The following is an 18,181-nucleotide window of genomic DNA, read 5'->3' as shown; positions in this document are numbered from 1 at the left end:
TAATCAATTTCTTTTAAAAAGCCAATAATCAAATAAAAGTTAACAGTGTTAAAACGATCCTTAACTGTTTTCACATTGAAAAACTTATTCCTTATGATGGAAAATTCAACTCAGTCAAGCAGGAGATGCTTGACTGTGACTCTCTCATCACAAGGGATACAAAACGGAGGATCTTCACCTTTATTTGTGAGTATAACGTGTATGGCCAATGCGACATCGTCGCATAATGACCTCTTCATATCTGGACTGACAACCCAAGTAGGTGTAACCAATATAAGGTTTTATTTCATGTTATTTATTGATACCTACTTGGGTGTCCCGCTTCTTCTGCATTAGATCACGGATGAATGTTCTAATGCTAGCTTTGTAATCAGAGTATTGGATAAGAAGTGGCGTCACAGATTTGTTGAGTGCTGCCTTTGCAGCAAGATCGGCCATTGTGTTCCGAGAAATGCCAACGTGGCTGGGTAACCACCAAAAGACGATGTCGTATTGGCCAGTTGCAAGATCATAATACAATTCAATAATTTCTGTTAAAAGTGAATGTTTACAAGAAAGAGTGTTTATAGCCTGAAGGCAAGAATGAGAATCTGAGAATATGACGTATTGTTTATATTTGGGGTGTCTATTAATATATTTAAGAGCTATTAATATGGCGTTAGCTTCTCCTGTGAAATTAGAGCTGTTATTTGGTAATCGAGAAGAGACTGTTCTGATTTAATGACGGTGGCACATGCCACTGCGCCACCATCATTGGACCCATCGGTAAATAAAGATTTGTATGTATTATATTTACTTTTAAGTGATTATATTCTTGTTTATATTGTGATTCATTAGTTTCCGATTTTTTAAAAGATGTTAATGTTAGGTCGACTTGTGGCCTCACCAATTGCCAAGGTGGAGAAGAAAGAAGAAGGGAAGGAGCTATGTTTTCCAGCTCAATGCCGGCGGCAGACATGAATGGCTTAATTCTGAGCCCAAGAGGCGGAACAAGAGAAGATTTCTTGGTGTACAAATCCTCATGGAGGGGAGTAAAGACAGTTATATGCAGGGTTAGATTTGTTATAGCACAGTTTAGTAATATACTGTAAAGACAATTTTATACGGCGTTGTGCAAGAGATGGTTCATCTGCCTCAACGTAGAGACTGTCAACAGGAGAAGTTCGAAAAGACCCAAGACAAAGTCTTAGGCCTTGGTGGTGGACAGAATCAAGGAGTTTTAAGTTGCTTTTGCAGGCTCCACCATATACAATGGAGCCATAATCAAGCTTCGAACGGACCAGTGATCTATATAGATGCAGGAGGGTAGATTGATCCCCTCCCCACTTAGAATTGGAAACGACTTTTAATAAATCGAGTGCCTTCAGGCATTTATTTTAAGGGGATTTAATATGCGGTAGAAAAGTTAAATGGGAGTCGTAAATTAGACCCAAGAACTTGGCCTCTTTGACAGCTGTGATTGAGTGCCATTTAAATTTAGTTCTGGTCCTTGTGTGGCTTATATTTTCTTCAGAAGTGTATACAATTAGTTTTTGACTTAATGTAAAGCCGTTTTCAAGACAATTCATTTATTTATTTTGTTTAAGCACAATTGCAGCTGCCGTATGCATATTTGTACCACGACAAGAAATATTGAAATCATCCACAAACAGCAACCCATCGATTGAATCATTTAAAACCTTGGCCAAACTATGAATCTTTATACTAAAAGTGTGACGGACAAAATGCTGCCTTGTGGGACACCCTGATCCTGATTGTAATGATCAGACAGGGTTGAACCCACGCGGACTTGAAATTGCCTGTCAGTTAAAAACTTGAATATGAATTGAGGTAAACGGCCTTGCAATCCAAAATTGTGAAAATCTCTTAAAATCCCATGTTTCCAAGTAGTGTCATATGCTTTTTCTAAATCGAAATGTTGTTACTGCATGGTTTTTTTTAATAATGGCATTCTTAACAAAGGATTCTAAACGCACTAAATGATCGATAGTACTTCTGTTTTTACGGAAACCACATTGAATATCCGTTATAAGGTTATCGGTTCCAAGTACCAAACAAGTCGATTATTTGTCATGCGCTCCATCGTCTTGTAAACACAGCTAGTTAGTGATATCGGACGATAATTCGAAGGATCAGTATGGTCACGTCCAGATTTAGGGATGGGAGCAATAATAGCATCGCGCCATGAAGAAGGAAATTTTCCAGATGTCCAAATATCATCAAACATGTTTAAGAGGGTCTCTAAACATGATTCCGGTAAGTGCTTCAGAAGCTGAGAAATAAGTCTCTAGGCAAATTTCGCGATAAACATTTTACAAAAATCAAATGATGTTACATGAACAAAGGGTGCCAAGACCAAAATTTATACAATGTCAAATCAAATGTTGTGCAATTACATAATATCTATGCTCAGGGCCTGGCATGACCAGCCGATTGGTTGAACCGGGCCCATTCAACCAACCGTCTAGGTGAAGTAAGGGGCGAAGTGGTGTGTTGGGCAAAGGAACACTGTTCCTGGAACCAGTGCCCTCAACCACCAGAATCCCGTCCTCCTCCGACACAGGGGCGCAACCCACGGTAAACGGGTTGGTGGACCAAATATACCCCCGGGTCCACAACGGGGGGTTGAAGAGCGCTTAGCGTTACCTAGCACCCACCACGAGGAGGTGGCTTTTCACGGGTGCCATTCCTCCAAGGATGGTGGCGCGGTTGCTTTTGATACTGGAAGTTGTTTATTTACTACAGCATTTTTAACAAAGGATTGTTATCATACCAAATGGTCAATGGTAGTACGATTTTTCCTGAAACCACATTGAATAGTTGTTATAAGGTTATTGGTTTCAAGATACCAAGTTAATCTATTATTTACCATTCGTTCCATGGTTTTACAGACACAACTCGTTAGATAGATTGGTCTATAATTAGATGGATCAGTATGATCCCGGTCAGGTTTTGGAATGGGGACTCTAATGGCATTACACCACGAAGTTGGGAAATTCCCTGAAGTCCATATTAAATAAACAATATTTAGAAGTGTTTCCAAACATGATTCGGGTAAATGCTTCAGGAGCTGATATTGAACATTTTCAGCTCCTGTCGCTGTATCATGAGCTTGCTCACGGTCAGTGTGGAGCTCTTGTAATGAAAATAATTCATTATAGTCTTCGCCATTGTCTGAGTAAAAGGTATTCTCTCCTTCTGTTGTTTCCAACATTTTTGAAATTTTGGGACGTAATTTGAAGAAGAAGAATGTTTGGCGAGAGTTTCATCAAGCTTATTGGCAATGTCAGACTTATCAGTTAATAAACTGTCACCTCCCTTCAGATGGTGAACAGTAGATTTGGCACCTTTGCCCTTTATTCGTTGAATCATGTTCAAAACCTTTGAAATAGGTGTGCGTGAATTAATTTTGGAAACATAGTTCCTCCAAGATTGACGTTTAGTCTGTTTAAAAGTGCGTCGAGCCTTGGCATTTAAAATTTTAGCTTTATCTAAATTATGGACTGTGGGATGTTTGCAAAAAATTTTCCAGATGTCCAAATATCATCAAACATGTTTAAGAGGGTCTCTAAACATGATTCCGGTAAGTGCTTCAGAAGCTGAGAAATAAGTCTCTAGGCAAATTTCGCGATAAACATTTTACAAAAATCAAATGATGTTACATGAACAAAGGGTGCCAAGACCAAAATTTATACAATGTCAAATCAAATGTTGTGCAATTACATAATATCTATGCTCAGGGCCTGGCATGACCAGCCGATTGGTTGAACCGGGCCCATTCAACCAACCGCCTAGGTGAAGTAAGGGCGAAGTGGTGTGTTGGGCAAAGGAACACTGTTCCTGGAACCAGTGCCCTCAACCACCAGAATCCCGTCCTCCTCCGACACAGGGGCGCAACCCACGGTAAACGGGTTGGTGGACCAAATATACCCCCGGTCCACAACGGGGGTTGAAGAGCGTTTAGCGTTACTAGCACCCACCACGGGAGGTGGCTTTCACTGGTGCCATTCCTCCAAGGATGGTGGCGCGGTTGCTTTTGATACTGGAAGTTGTTTATTTACTACAGCATTTTTTAACAAAGGATTGTTATCATACCAAATGGTCAATGGTAGTACGATTTTTCCTGAAACCACATTGAATGGTTGTTATAAGGTTATTGGTTTCAAGATACCAAGTTAATCTATTATTTACCATTCGTTCCATGGTTTTTACAGACACAACTCGTTAGATAGATTGGTCTATAATTAGATGGATCAGTATGATCCCGGTCAGGTTTTGGAATGGGGACTCTAATGGCATTACACCACGAAGTTGGGAAATTCCCTGAAGTCCATATTAAATAAACAATATTTAGAAGTGTTTCCAAACATGATTCGGGTAAATGCTTCAGGAGCTGATATTGAACATTTTCAGCTCCTGTCGCTGTATCATGAGCTTGCTCACGGTCAGTGTGGAGCTCTTGTAATGAAAATAATTCATTATAGTCTTCGCCATTGTCTGAGTAAAAGGTATTCTCTCCTTCTGTTGTTTCCAACATTTTTGAAATTTTGGGACGTAATTTGAAGAAGAAGAATGTTTGGCGAGAGTTTCATCAAGCTTATTGGCAATGTCAGACTTATCAGTTAATAAACTGTCACCTCCCTTCAGATGGTGAACAGTAGATTTGGCACCTTGCCCTTTATTCGTTGAATCATGTTCAAAACCTTTGAAATAGGTGTGCGTGAATTAATTTTGGAAACATAGTTCCTCCAAGATTGACGTTTAGTCTGTTTAAAAGTGCGTCGAGCCTTGGCATTTAAAATTTTAGCTTTATCTAAATTATGGACTGTGGGATGTTTGCAAAAACATTTCAGCTTTCTTCCTACTCTTTCTGGCCTGTTTACACTCATGAGTAAAGCATGGTTTACGAATATGTGGAATTGCTGAGGACTTGGGGATAGTGTGACCAGCAATGTCATTTAGTATATCTGAAAACAGCTGTATAGGATCTTCGCTGTTCCCCAAAGCATCATTTTGATCATCACATAGTGTCTTATACAATGACCAATCAGCCCTGGCGAAGTTCCTTCTGGATAAGGTGGATCATCAACAAGGTTGATTGTTTTGAGAATCGTGGGAAGTGATCACCCCCATATAGGTCATCATGGACCATCCATTCAATTTCATTATACAAGACGGAGTCGGCAAGTGATAAATGCATGGAAGAGTATGTTCCCGTAGCTGGATGCAAATAATTGACTGAATCATCATTAAATATACATAAGTTATTATCTGAAATTAATTCCTCAAGGATTTTACCTTTATTATTAGTATGTGTACTTCCCCAGAGCGAGTTGTGACCATTCAAATCGCCCATAATGAGGCATGGCTTCGGAAGCTGATCATATACATTATTAAGATCCGACTGTCGAATATCAGAAGATGGTGGAATATATAAGCTGCACAGTGTCAATGCAATGTGCAGGGGTGATACGAACAGCTACAGTTTGAAGATTGTATTAAGTGATACCGTCTGTACAACCCCAATATGTAAAATCAAGACAATATGTAAAACTAACGTAATATGATTTTACATATTGGGGTTGTACAGGGCAGTGTATAATACCCTGTCGCACTAAAATAGAAGCTCCTCTCTAGTAGCTTTATGCCCTGGAGGGAAAACGAATGATAATCACTATACTGTCTTAACTTTAAGGTATCAGTATTTTTAGATCAGTCTCCTGAAGACATAATGCTGACGGTTGAAGATCATGAATGAGTAATTCAGTCCTCTGCAATTCCATTGAATTATATTGGCCAATTGAGTCATGGTGGCGGCTCACTTGCGATCGTTCACGTGAATGTGAGGAGGAATTATTGTTCGCTTGTCCCTCTTGGGAACAGAGTGACCTCCATATCTAGGGGTCCAAAATTCTTTCAGCTGAGGACAATGCCACAGAGCAGGTAAGCGCAGCAGAATACAAGATATTTGACGGAGTTGAAGATTGATTCGTTGAAAGTTTTTTTTGCTTCAAGATAGGAAATATTTTTTTTCACACTGTATCTTCATGATCTTCGGACCCAGAACTGTTTTTAAATGGCACTCCCATCAAGGTTGTAAAGAGAGGCCAAGTTCTTAGGTCTCATTTTCGACTGCATTTAACCTTTTCTTCAGCATATCAAATCCCTGAAAACTAAATGCCTGAAGGCACTCGATTTATTGAAAAGTCGTGTCTAATTCAAGTTGGGAGGGGATCAAGCTACGCTCCTACACCTTTACAGATCACTTGTCCGCTCGAAGCTTGATTACGGCTCTATCGTATATGGTGGGGCCTGTAAAGCAACCTCAAACTACTTGATTCTATCCATCACCAGGTCTAAGACTTTGTCTTGGTCTCTTTCAGAACCTCTCCATTGACAGTCTCTACGTTGAGGCCGATGAGTCATCTTTAAAACTTCGCCGTATCAAATTGTCCCTACAATATATCACAAAAGTTATATTCTAATGAATCCAATCCTGCTCACACTTGCGTTTTCAATCCTCTTTATGAGGATTTGTATAATAAAAAACCTTCACTTGTCCCACCTCTTGGGATAAGAATCCAACAATATATTTCTGTTGCTGGCATTGAGTTGGAGAATATATCTCTTCCCCGTCTTCTTTCTTCTCCTCCTTATAAATTGGGTTAGGCCACAAGTCGACCTAACACTCACCAAATTTTAAAAATCGGAAACTAATGACTTGTCAATATAAACAAGAATATAATCAATTAAAAGTAAATATAATACATATAAGTCCTTATTACAGATGGGTTCAAGGATGGTGGCGCGGTTGTGCTTGTGCCACTGTCATTGGGTCCAAAAACAATATCTTCCAGATTACCCAATGACAGTTCAATTTTCACAGCTGAAGCAAAACGCAATCCTAACAGCTCTCAAATATATAAATAGACACCCTAAATATCAACAATACATAATCTTTTCTGACTCTCTGTCTTGCCTTCAGGCTATTAAAAATATTTCTTGTAAACATCCACTTTAAATAGAAATTATAGAATTATATAATGATCTTGCAACTGGCCAATGCGACATCGTCCCTCTGTTGGTTACCCAGTCACGTTGGCATTTCTGGAATACAATGGTCGATCTTGCTGCAAAGCTAGCACTCAACAAATCTGTGACACCACTTCTTATTCCTTACTCTGATTACAAAGCAAGCATTAGAACCTACATCCGTGATCTGATGCAGAAGAAGTGGGACACCCAAGTAGGTATAAATAAATTACATGAAATAAAACCCTATATTGGTTACACCTACTTTCGTTGTCAGTCCAGATTTGAAGAGGTCATCATGCGACGATGTCGTATTGGCCACACTAGATATACTCATGAGTACCTCGTAAAAGGTGAGGATCCTCCGTTTTGTATCCCTTGTGATGAAAGAATCACGATCAAGCATGTCCTGCTTGACTGTGTTGAATATTCCATCACAAGGGATATTTATTTCAAAGTAAAAACTATGAAGGATCTTTTTAGTCATATAAGTTCTCATTTAATTATTGCCTTTTTAAAAAAATAAGACTTGCTAACTGATTTGTAAATAGATATATATTTTATTATTGGTAGTTTAAATTAGTAACTGAGATTGTTAGTGGCTGTACCATCAAAGGGGGTTGAAGTAGCGTAAAATTATTGTCCTCCTGAGGAGTACGTAAGTCCCAAAACATTTAGTCAATTTAAGTGTACCAGGTTTTTAATCGTAGAATATGTGTACTTTTAATTTATGGCTAGGTTTCTCTTTCTGTCGCCAATGGCTGAAGGGATGGTGTAAATCCAGCTGGGGTCCATGCAGGAAGCAAATGTACTGTAAGTCCCCATGGTCCCTAGTATGGTGATCTACCTTCAGTTGTTGGTGATCAAAAGCCTGTTTTTTATATTGTATCGTCTTGTATAGTTCAAATGTTTTAGATTTAGTTACTAGTTTTATATCTATATCTCTGATAATCTAGTTATTTTACTGTCCTTCGTCGGCAGAATTTTATAATTTCACTTAAATTGTTGATATATTTATAACTTGCTTTGAGCACGATATGGCTGGCTGAAATATTGCCGATGTGACTTAAAAAAATCTTAACTCACTCACTCACTCATGATCTTCGATTCCCTTTGATAGACAGGGCATGACCTAGATGAAGCAGGGTGAGGCCCGTTACAGTTAACACACCTGGGATTATTCTTATAGTCTGTGTCGTCATTGTGATCCCCACAGCGATAACACACTGCAGACTTATGGCACATACACATCCACTCCGATGTTAAAATAACCTGCTTTGATTGACTGTGGCAGAGATGATCTGGCAAATGTCAGGAGTGTTTGTTTTAGTTATGATGCCATCCTTCTTTATGGTGAAGACCGCCTCCGTGGTGTAGTGGTTAGAGCGTCTGACCGGAGAGCGGAAGGTTTCGGGTTCAGTAATCGTTTAACAGATGTCACTCTGTTAGATTTTAGACAAAACAATTGCTGCGAGTTCCAAGAACAGCAACAAAGGTATATGATGAACGGTCTTTCTCCCACACAGCAGCAGTCCAATGGAACCAACTGCCACATCATGCTTTACAATTTCTCTAGTTTTAAAACTCTACTGAAGACCCATCTCTTCCGGGTGGCATATCTTTAAAACTCTTTCCTACCTACCTCAAAGCGCTTTGAGCATGTCATTCGATGTGGATATTGCGCTATAGAAATTGACTTTATTATTGTTCCTGCATATTTTCCTCCTCTGACATGTCAGACAGACATTTAGCTCTGTCGCGGACGATACCTCTGCATGAATTGAACGATTTATGCACAGAGACAATAATTGAGTAACTGCAAAGACGAGTAACGTTTTACGTCGAGACAAATGCCTTCAACGGCTTTGGATATAGCAAATGGATTTATTTTGAGAGCAGACCATCGATACCTTCTACAATTAAAAACGTGGCCATGAGTTAACATTAGTAGAAGATTCATCATCAGAAGATGAAATAGTATCTGTTTCCAAATGCCCTCTCTTATTTTTACTTCGAGTACCAGTGAGTATTTGTGTAGCCACAATGAGAGAAGTAGATTCGACATCCCTGCTCCCAATCTACCATGTTGTTGGTATGGTCAAAGCACAAAATGTAAAAAGATATGTATTGGTTTTGATAATCTTATCCCCATCTTTTCTTGTGAGTCTTTTCACAGAGGTGACACCTTGTGATTGAATTTATGATGCAATATCGACTTTTGTCATATCAGAAAGACATTTCACCCTATCGCGGACAATGCCTCAACACGAATTCAGTGTTCTATGTGGCGAGACATCGATCCTGGTATTTGCAAAGTGACGTGTTTTGAGCAAATTGGTGGATTGCTGCTTCCTAGCACATTCCATCAGCAAGGAACCTGTTCTCAGACGAGTAACGTTTTTTTACATCACCACATATTCCAGTAATACCTCTAGATATTGCAAAAGGGTTGAGCTTTAGTGGTAGTCCTTCAATCCCCTATACAGCCAGAAAACAGGGCGAAGAATCCAAATTAGTTGTCACTGATTCATCATCAGAAACGATACAAAGTTTAAATCTATATGTTTCCTCTTTGATTTAGAACGAGAACCAGAGAGTTGTTGGGTAGCCATAATGAATAAATGGAGGTTCAACATGCCCGCTCCCCATCCATCATGGAGTGTCAACAAGGACGATATCGAAGTGGAAACCCTTCTACGAAACACCAGGGTTACAGGGATGTTATACTTTGAGCAATACAGACACAGGTACACTGGAAAAGTCCACATTTAGTTTGGAAATGTCTTAGAAAGATGAGGTTTCCAAGACATTTCTAATTTTGAAAGATGAGGGTTTCCAAGCAAGACATTTCCAATATTCCTGTGTACTCGAAGACCGTTACAGTTCTACTGTATGAAAGCCATGCTTACAGAAATTTGCAATAGAAGATTTATAAAAAAGCCATGGGATGGGGCATGAATTTGGAATAGGTGGGTTTGGTGCTAGAGTAGCTTATTGGCGAATAGGTTTAGAAAGGATTTTGAGGGCAAATGAGGAGGCTGGCTAGACTTTTTGTGGTATATTTTAACTTTGTGTGCGAGTGAGAGAGTGAGTTTTTAGCTGTGGGTTTATCCATGAGGGTTGCTGCAATAATGAATTCTATCAGCATATTTAGATTTTGGTTGAGATTTTGTGGTGTGATGGTGAGTGTAGTTTGTTTGGGGGTTGAGTGGGTTTATTAGTGGAGGAATTTGTGGGTTTGTTGGGGAGGGGTTGAGAGTGGGTGGGTTAGGGTTCGATTGTGGGTTGAGGGGGCGGGGTTTGGTGGTTTTGGCAGAGGGGTGCAGTTTGGGGAAGTTGTTGAGTGGGGGCTGTGGGAAGGAGGTTTTTTGGGTGGGTGGGGCTTTAGGGCGAATTTGGTGTGGTGGAGGGGTTTAGCTTTGGTAGGTGGTGGGCGAGGGTTTTGGTGGGAGGTTGGGTTGTACGGGATTTTGGGGTTTGGCTTGTGGGGAGGGGAGTTAGTAGGATGATGAGTTTGGGGAGGAACCAGTGTATGGGGAGGACGAAGTGGCTGAGAGGATGGAGTTGTAGGACAGTAATGTGCGTGCTGGTTTTGGGAGGTCGGTGTGTTTATTTAGTTTAAGTATGTGTTTTTGTTTGATGGGGCATGTATTTTGTGTAGCAGTGTGGCCGAGTGTGCTGCAGTGGATGCAGTATTTTTGTTGGTGCATTCATCAAGTGTGTGGTTGTCCGACCCACATTTGGTACAAAGCATGGATAATCTGCATGAGTCTGAGTTGTGTGAAAATGAGAAGAAGAATTTACATTGTTGTGGATTTTTTTGGATTGGATGGACCTTGTAGGTGAGTGTGCCAAAGGTAATGTGTGTGGGGAGCGTAGTGGTGGCGCATGTGGGAAACGTTGTTTGCGTGTTAGTGTTGTAGGTGGTGGGTTGTCTGTTGTATATTTATCTGAATTGGGTAACTTTGGGTTGAGTAGAGATGGTGTTTGCAATATCTATGTATTGTTGGATGTCTTTGTGTGATTCCCCTGCATCTATGTGAATGACCCCCTGTATGGATGTTGGCCACCGTGGGTATTGCCAGCTGATTTGTTTACCGTCTGTGAGTGTGTTGTTTAGTGTGTGGATGAGTGCTTGTTTGTCCGTGAATGTAATTTTGAAGCCCCGTCCGCAATTGTTGATGTATTTTGTATTGAATGTTGAGGCATAGGGCGAATTTGTTTATTGAGTAGGTGCGGTTGAGTGAGGTGCGGGTGTTTGTGGCGAATGATAAGAGGATGAGTTTGTTGGTTTCTGGCTTGGGATGGAGTTGCTTGCGCGCATTGTTTCTTCTTTAGTTGAGAGCTTTCAGTAGGTGAGATGTGTGGTCGTTTAGTTGATACAGTAGATGCTTTGGGTGGTAGGGGGTTGGTTTTGATGTTGGTTTGGTTGGTGGGTGGTTCTGAGTTTGTTTGGGAGGGTAGGAGGAGTCGAAATCGATGCCAAAGTTAATTGGGATGGGGTCTATTTGGGGTGGCGATTGGAGGGGTGGGAAATCTTTTGATGGGGTGGAAAAGAGTGACGGACAGAAGGGAGGGAGGCCATGTTGTAGTGTTGGAGGGGGCACGGGGAGAAGGGATGTTCGATGTTTGGGAGGCAGAGGGGTGTGGTAATCTATACACCATATACAGACAAAAATCCAAACAACTTATGATGAGGAAACATATATACAAAAATGAAGTAGTAGAAAACAAGAGTTGACTGAGTAATGAAAGTCAGTTCGGCTTTGTTAAAGTTTATGATGGGTATTTACACAGATGAAAGTCACATAGGGTAACACTTGCGGTTTATCCTGGCCAGTGGGGTGGGGGTGGGCGGTGGATGTGGTGGCACGGCACGGCGGCCGGTGGGGTGAAGTGTTCCAATTTCTGTGTCTTTGGCCTGTGAGGTGGAGGGAATTAGATATGGCTGGGCCAGGTTTGTTGATGGTGTGTATAGGGCGGCGATCGGTGCGAGGCGTGCAATACAACCAGCTCCAAGCGCAGTCAAAACATGACTGACTATATATATCCCCATGTAGTTAAATATGTTCATCATTATGATTGTTTGATCATGTTTTGACACGGTCGGCTTCTGTGTGCGATGTGTTCACTTCCATCGACCACCAACCTTGTAATAACACGCCACATGAGATTAGCCATGTGCTAAAAAATACCACCTAAACTTCAAAGCGTTCCGCTTGTCGACGTCCTGAGCCTTATAAAAATCGAAAGGTCGACTTCCTGAGCCGACACCTTCTCAAACTATTGTCATATAAGTGGTAATAATTCCTGGGTATTTAGAGATCAGATTGGCTTGCAAATTTGGGAATTTAATGCTTTTCATAAACTAGAATCTCATAAACTGTTTGTCTCTGGAATTATCTGTGATGTGAACTTAAATTGTGTACTGATTGTGTACTAGAAATTATTTATACGTGATCTAAAATGAATTATGCATTAAACATTTAGTCACCTTTTTTGTTAATGACCAAATTAATTAGTTACACTGTGATCTATTTAAGAAGGGATTCATATATGTGGACAATATAACCAATTGTCTATTTACAAGTTCATATTTCGTGAATACATCAATTGCATAACACCGTCTCTGACCACAAACCCAAACGGCCCATCCCTTGTGGCAGGTGTTAAGTAGAGGGTACCAATTAGAGAATGCATTTTAAAGTTATTATTCCCTCGGCAAGGGTTCACTTTATGACATGTTATAAACCCTGTCTAGTCAGTCAGTGGGTCCGGTAAACTTTATGTAATCTATGTAATTCGTGTTCATACAAACAGTGACAGGAAAAAATTATTTGTTCTTCTGTGGATAACAAGTAAAACATGCACTTAAAACGGTATTTTGGAAAATGCTAGCCATACTAGGGCAAATATAACAGTCAATATCAATTTTTGACACTTAGAACAAGAAGGATGCAGATGAGGTTATACTAAAATATAGAATTGGTTCCTAGTTGATCTCATATGCCTGAGTGTTTTTGTCGGATATTTTGTTTCTCGATTTGAGAAGTCCACTCTCTTCAATTATATCTTTGTTTATTTCAATGTTTTTGATTGTTGTTCAAGGAAAGAAAAAATCCATATTGTGCTTATTTTTGTGTCTTATACAAAGCCATATTTGAAGTCGGTGTGTGTGCGCGCTTAGAAATGATAGTGGCTGCAAGAGTCGTATACTCCCCAGGGAGTTGTGATTGATAATAAGATGTGCCGTTGAGATTGCCATCCAATGATCGACGGAAAAAATGTCAGCGCCTTGAACATGCACCAGTGCGAGGATATGTGCGCTATATAAATATCCAATAATAATAAAATAAATAATAACTGCATTATCGCACTTTTCCTGACTTTATATACTCCGTTTGTGCAACTGTATATTATTCTTAGCACTATTTTGTATAACGTACACTTGTACTAACCAGCGTTACCTGGGGAGGCATTTAAATAAGCAAGTTTTGCTTTTTTACCAATCCAGATTTCTTTGAAATAAAAATATGTTTCAACCATCGCATAAGACGGCGAATAGAAAACACTTAAACACTTTAAACATGATCCAAACTTTCAACTATGTATCTCTTCGCGCGTCAGATGCAGTTATATTAATATAAGCACGAATGGATAATATCAACATATGCTTATCACTGCAGTCCTAATGAATAAATATGTCATGATGCATTATGTATATCAACAATAAGAACTCTAACAGAACAAAAGATGCGTGAAATAGTTAAGTCTCCCGTGGGGATCCTTGGGTTAAGGAGTAAAGGTAAAGGAGAAATTGAAAGAAGTAGTGGTAAAATCCTTCCTAAATTAAAAAGAATTCCAAGCCTTGAAATATCATCTTTGCAATTTTTGGAAATATGATATTTCAAAATTGGAAATCACCATTTTTCTTGTAGGTAGCTAATACGGCCAATCAGCATAAAAGTCCGGTTCCGCTAATGACATTTTTCTGAAGAAAATTAGAAACCAGAGGTCAGTAAAGCCAGAATTTAGAATTGCCAAGACCAAAATATTATATCATATATATGTGCAATAATATTCACTATGCACAGGGCCTGGCGGGACCAGCCGATTGATTGTACTGGGCCCATTCAACCACCCGTCTTGGTGAAGTAAGGGCGAAGTGGTGTGTTGGGCAACATGAACACCTGGTCCTGGTTACAGTGCCCTCGACAACCACACTCCCCGTCCTCCACCGACACAGGGGCACAAACCCACGGCAAACCGGTTGCCCAATTCAGTCTTACGACCAACAATGGGGTTCTGTGTACCAAATATGCCCCGGGTCAACACGGTGGGGTGGGGGTTTGAAGAGCTCTCAGCGTTACCCAGCACCCACCACGAGGAGGTGTCTCTTTCTTCACGGGTGCCCATTTAATCCAACCACATTTGTAATCGTTAAATAGATTTTCGTTATATTCATGACAAAATTTTACAAAATCGCCAACACCTGAAGGTATGATGTAAATCCAGCTTGAAATGCAGAGTAGCAAAAGTACTGTAAGTCCCCATGGTCCCTAGTATGATGATTTACCTACAATTATTGGCGATCTATAGCCTTGTTTCACATTGAATTGCCCTGAATAGTGGTATAATTTTAAAGTGACATGCTTGTTTTAAATCTCTATCTGTGACAATCTGGTTTCTTTATTACCTTTGTCAACAAACAATTTTTATTTACATCAATGCGTGACCTGTTTTAGAACCGATATTAATAAATTATTGAGGATGGGACTATTGATTCACTCACTCACTCACTCACTAAACTGTTTTTGCTGAATGCTTAATTCTCTGACAATCGTCTCTGAAGCCAGAGAGATGGTGTAAATCCAGCTGGAGTACCATGCAGGTAGTAGAAACGCATTAAGTCCGCATGGTTCCCAGTGTGGTGTCCTTCGTCTCCTTTGTTTTTTTCTATCTACAAATTGTAATGTTGCTGATATTCATATTTCACTGCATAGTTATTAGTTTCAAATGTGTATATTCTAGTTCCTTGACTGTACTTTATTGAGTTGTTAATTCTTCTGTTAATGTATGACATGTTTCAGTCACGATATGGCTGAAATACTGTCCATATGAATATAAATATTAACGCACTAGTTCAATCGCTCACTCCAAGACTCATAACACGATGGTCATAACGGAATCATTATAAATTCTACAAAGATAAAGTCGCTAACCGTCAAACATCATCAGGCTTGAGGAAAGGCCACAACAAATATAAACACAGATTCTTTAATTCTGTTAATACAGACGGAGGCGTACAATATACATGTGGCAACCACAAATAGTTTCAGAAAGGAAATGGTTCACTCTTTATTGTTCACTATTTCGCTCAACAGGTACGTGAAACAAGACAGTGATAGCATGCATGTTGCCCTTCACGCTTTGCTATCGTGGCTGCTGTGTCCCCATCCTTGTTCCTGGCGTTAATGTTGGTCATGTTCCGTGAGAGGATATACTTCACCATCTCCACACGTCCACCTAAACAGGCCAGATGAAGGATGGTGTGACCCTGGTCCTCCACTAAGTCAGTTAGGCACCCGCTACTCACAAGTACATCAAATGCTTCCCTCTTTCCATAATATACCGCTCTCATCAATGGTGTCCTTCCGTATCTTCCTCTACTGTTAATGTCCACGATGTCCTGTGATATGATGTGCTGAATCATCTTTGCATGTCCTCCAACTGATGCACGATGGAGTATGGTGTCTCCTTTATCATCGACGTCTGACACATTAGCTCCTGAACTAACGAGGTATGTAAACAAGTCTATCGATCCAGAATAGCCAGTCGTCATCAGGGGAGTTCTTCCAAACCGTCCCCTATTGTTAATATCAACACTGTATTTTAAGAGTAGATGCTTCACCATACCTACATGCCCCCCTCTGCAGGCCCAGTGCAGAACGTTGTCTCCATCATCATCCACTTGTGACACATTAGCCCCCATACCCACAAGAACATTAAATAGTTCTATGTGTCCATAATATACGGTCGACATCAGGGGAGATTTTCCGGACTTGCCTCTACTGTTAATATCAATACTGTATTTTGAGAGTAGATGCTTCACCATACCTACATGCCCCCCTCTGCAGGCATAGTGCAGAACGTTGTCTCCATCATCATCCACTTGTGACACATTAGCCCCCATACCCACAAGAACATTAAATAGTTCTATGTGTCCATAATATACGGTCGACATCAGGGGAGATTTTCCGGACTTGCCTCTACTGTTAATATCAATACTGTATTTTGAGAGTAGATGCTTCACCATACCTACATGCCCCCCTCTGCAGGCATAGTGCAGAACGTTGTCGCCATCATCATCCACTCGTGACACATTAGCCCCCATACCCACAAGAACATCAACTACTTCTCTATGTCCATTATATACGGTCGTCATCAGGGGCGATTTTCCGGACTTGCTTCTACTGTTAATATCAACACTGTGTTGTGAGAGTACATACCTCACCATATCCACATGTCCCCCTCTGCAAGCCGAGTGCAGAACGTTGTCGCCGTTATTATCAACTAGTGACATAATAGCCCCTTTACTCAGCAGAAACTCAACTATTCTTCTGTGCCCCTCCTTTGCTGCCATCATGAGTGGTGTTGTATTTCTCTTGTCTCTTCTGTTAACGTCGTCCAAACCCCGGGACAGGATGTGTCTCACTCGGATCAGGTTCCTTCTTACAGGCGTCGAGAAGTGAGCTGTTAGTAAATGATTCCTCCTTTTCATCATCATGTTGTGGAGGTCTTTCAGTGCAGGTCTGCTTCCCATCTGTTGATGCGTTATGATGATACAATGACAGAACTATGTTAGCATCATTTATTGCAAAATGTATCTAGAAACAGAATACTAATTACAGATGGAAGATACAAACTTGAAATGTTACGGCCTGTCCTTAATGTGGCAGCATTGGTAATTGTATGGATTGCTTTATATTGTTCAGTGACTCGATAATATAAGACTCGCTAAAATAATACAAACATATACTCATAGTTGTTAGCACGCGAATGTGTTTAGGGATTGTAAATATCCTGTATTTGGAATGAACATTGTATTGAGCGAGCCTTGTCGAGCAAGATACCTTGTGTTCATTCCTAATGCAGGATGATTTCCACCCCAAAAACATTTGCAGGCCAACCAGACAATCCAGTGATCAACAGCACGAGCACCTATCTTTGCAATTGGGATACGATGACAAGTCTCAAGTATGTCAAGCATGTCAACGAGCCTGAACACCTGTTCCAATTATTCGCCTTTTACGACACTAATCGCCTCTTAAGCAAGACCAATTCTACCCTGGATCTTCACGGGCCAAGATGAAAGGAAACTATATGGAGCTTCAAGATGCACTTACATCAGATTTCTTCAAACCTGATTTTCACGGTTCATCATTACGTCAGCTCACAGGATAGAATATAGGAGTGAGTGAGTGGGTTTAGTTTTATGCCGAATTTAGCAATATTCCAGCAATATCACGGCAGGGGACAGCAGAAATGATTGAATAAAGAAAAGTTGGAATGTGGTTTCTAATTATGCATCTTAAAGTACACGTGAAATGATATTTACGAGCGTTACGACTTATTCTGTCAAAAGCACCTTTCTCTCTCGCTTCACTTCGAGAAACAGTAAAGACTTTCAATAGCAAACGGGAACTTGTATCATAGAATTTCGGACATGTACTGAGAGTATTACTTCAGTGGCGTACGTAATTATAGATTGTAGATGGCCCTTGTAGTGGCCCATGCATAATAGCAAGTGCTGAAAAGGCAAGTCGTTACCTTGTACACAGACAGCGTGTCCAGATCGAGTCTTCAAACACCGTTGCCCAACAGTACACGTCTTGGGGGGACAGGAACCACTGACAATCTTCAAACAGGAGAGTGTAAATATAGAATAGGCATAAAAAGACTGTATCTCGCATCAGAGTTATTAGGGCTCCTTGCCTCTAGGCAGGAGCCTATTGTAGTCGTTCGGATTATTATTATTATTATTTATTATTCCGCCGATTTTTGTACCAAACATAATTCCTAAACCAATGCTCCGAAACACTTACAAAAAATCACACAGATGCGCACGGAGGTGTAGATATTCCCCTTA

At 40.3% G+C, this 18,181-nt stretch overlaps 1 protein-coding gene across 1 annotated transcript; it reads right to left on the bottom strand.

The window, feature by feature from the left end:
- Positions 1 to 15,409: 15,409 nt before the first annotated feature.
- LOC124264534 (putative ankyrin repeat protein RF_0381) lies at positions 15,410 to 16,855 on the bottom strand. Its single transcript, XM_046699279.1, has one exon. The coding sequence runs from the start codon at positions 16,853 to 16,855 to the stop codon at positions 15,410 to 15,412; it is 1,446 nt and encodes a 481-aa protein (XP_046555235.1).
- Between the last annotated feature and the right edge of the window lie 1,326 nt (positions 16,856 to 18,181).

This window comes from Haliotis rubra, unplaced genomic scaffold (genome assembly GCF_003918875.1).
Source record: "Haliotis rubra isolate DU_JTF1 unplaced genomic scaffold, ASM391887v1 Scf1206, whole genome shotgun sequence".
NCBI classification, from domain to species: domain Eukaryota; kingdom Metazoa; phylum Mollusca; class Gastropoda; order Lepetellida; family Haliotidae; genus Haliotis; species Haliotis rubra.
This window is presented reverse-complemented; position numbering and strand designations above follow the sequence as displayed.

Coding starts and splice junctions, on each gene's coding strand:
- LOC124264534 (XM_046699279.1), bottom strand. CDS start 16,855: ATGGGAAGCAGACCTGCACTGAAAGACCTCCACAACATGATGATGAAA.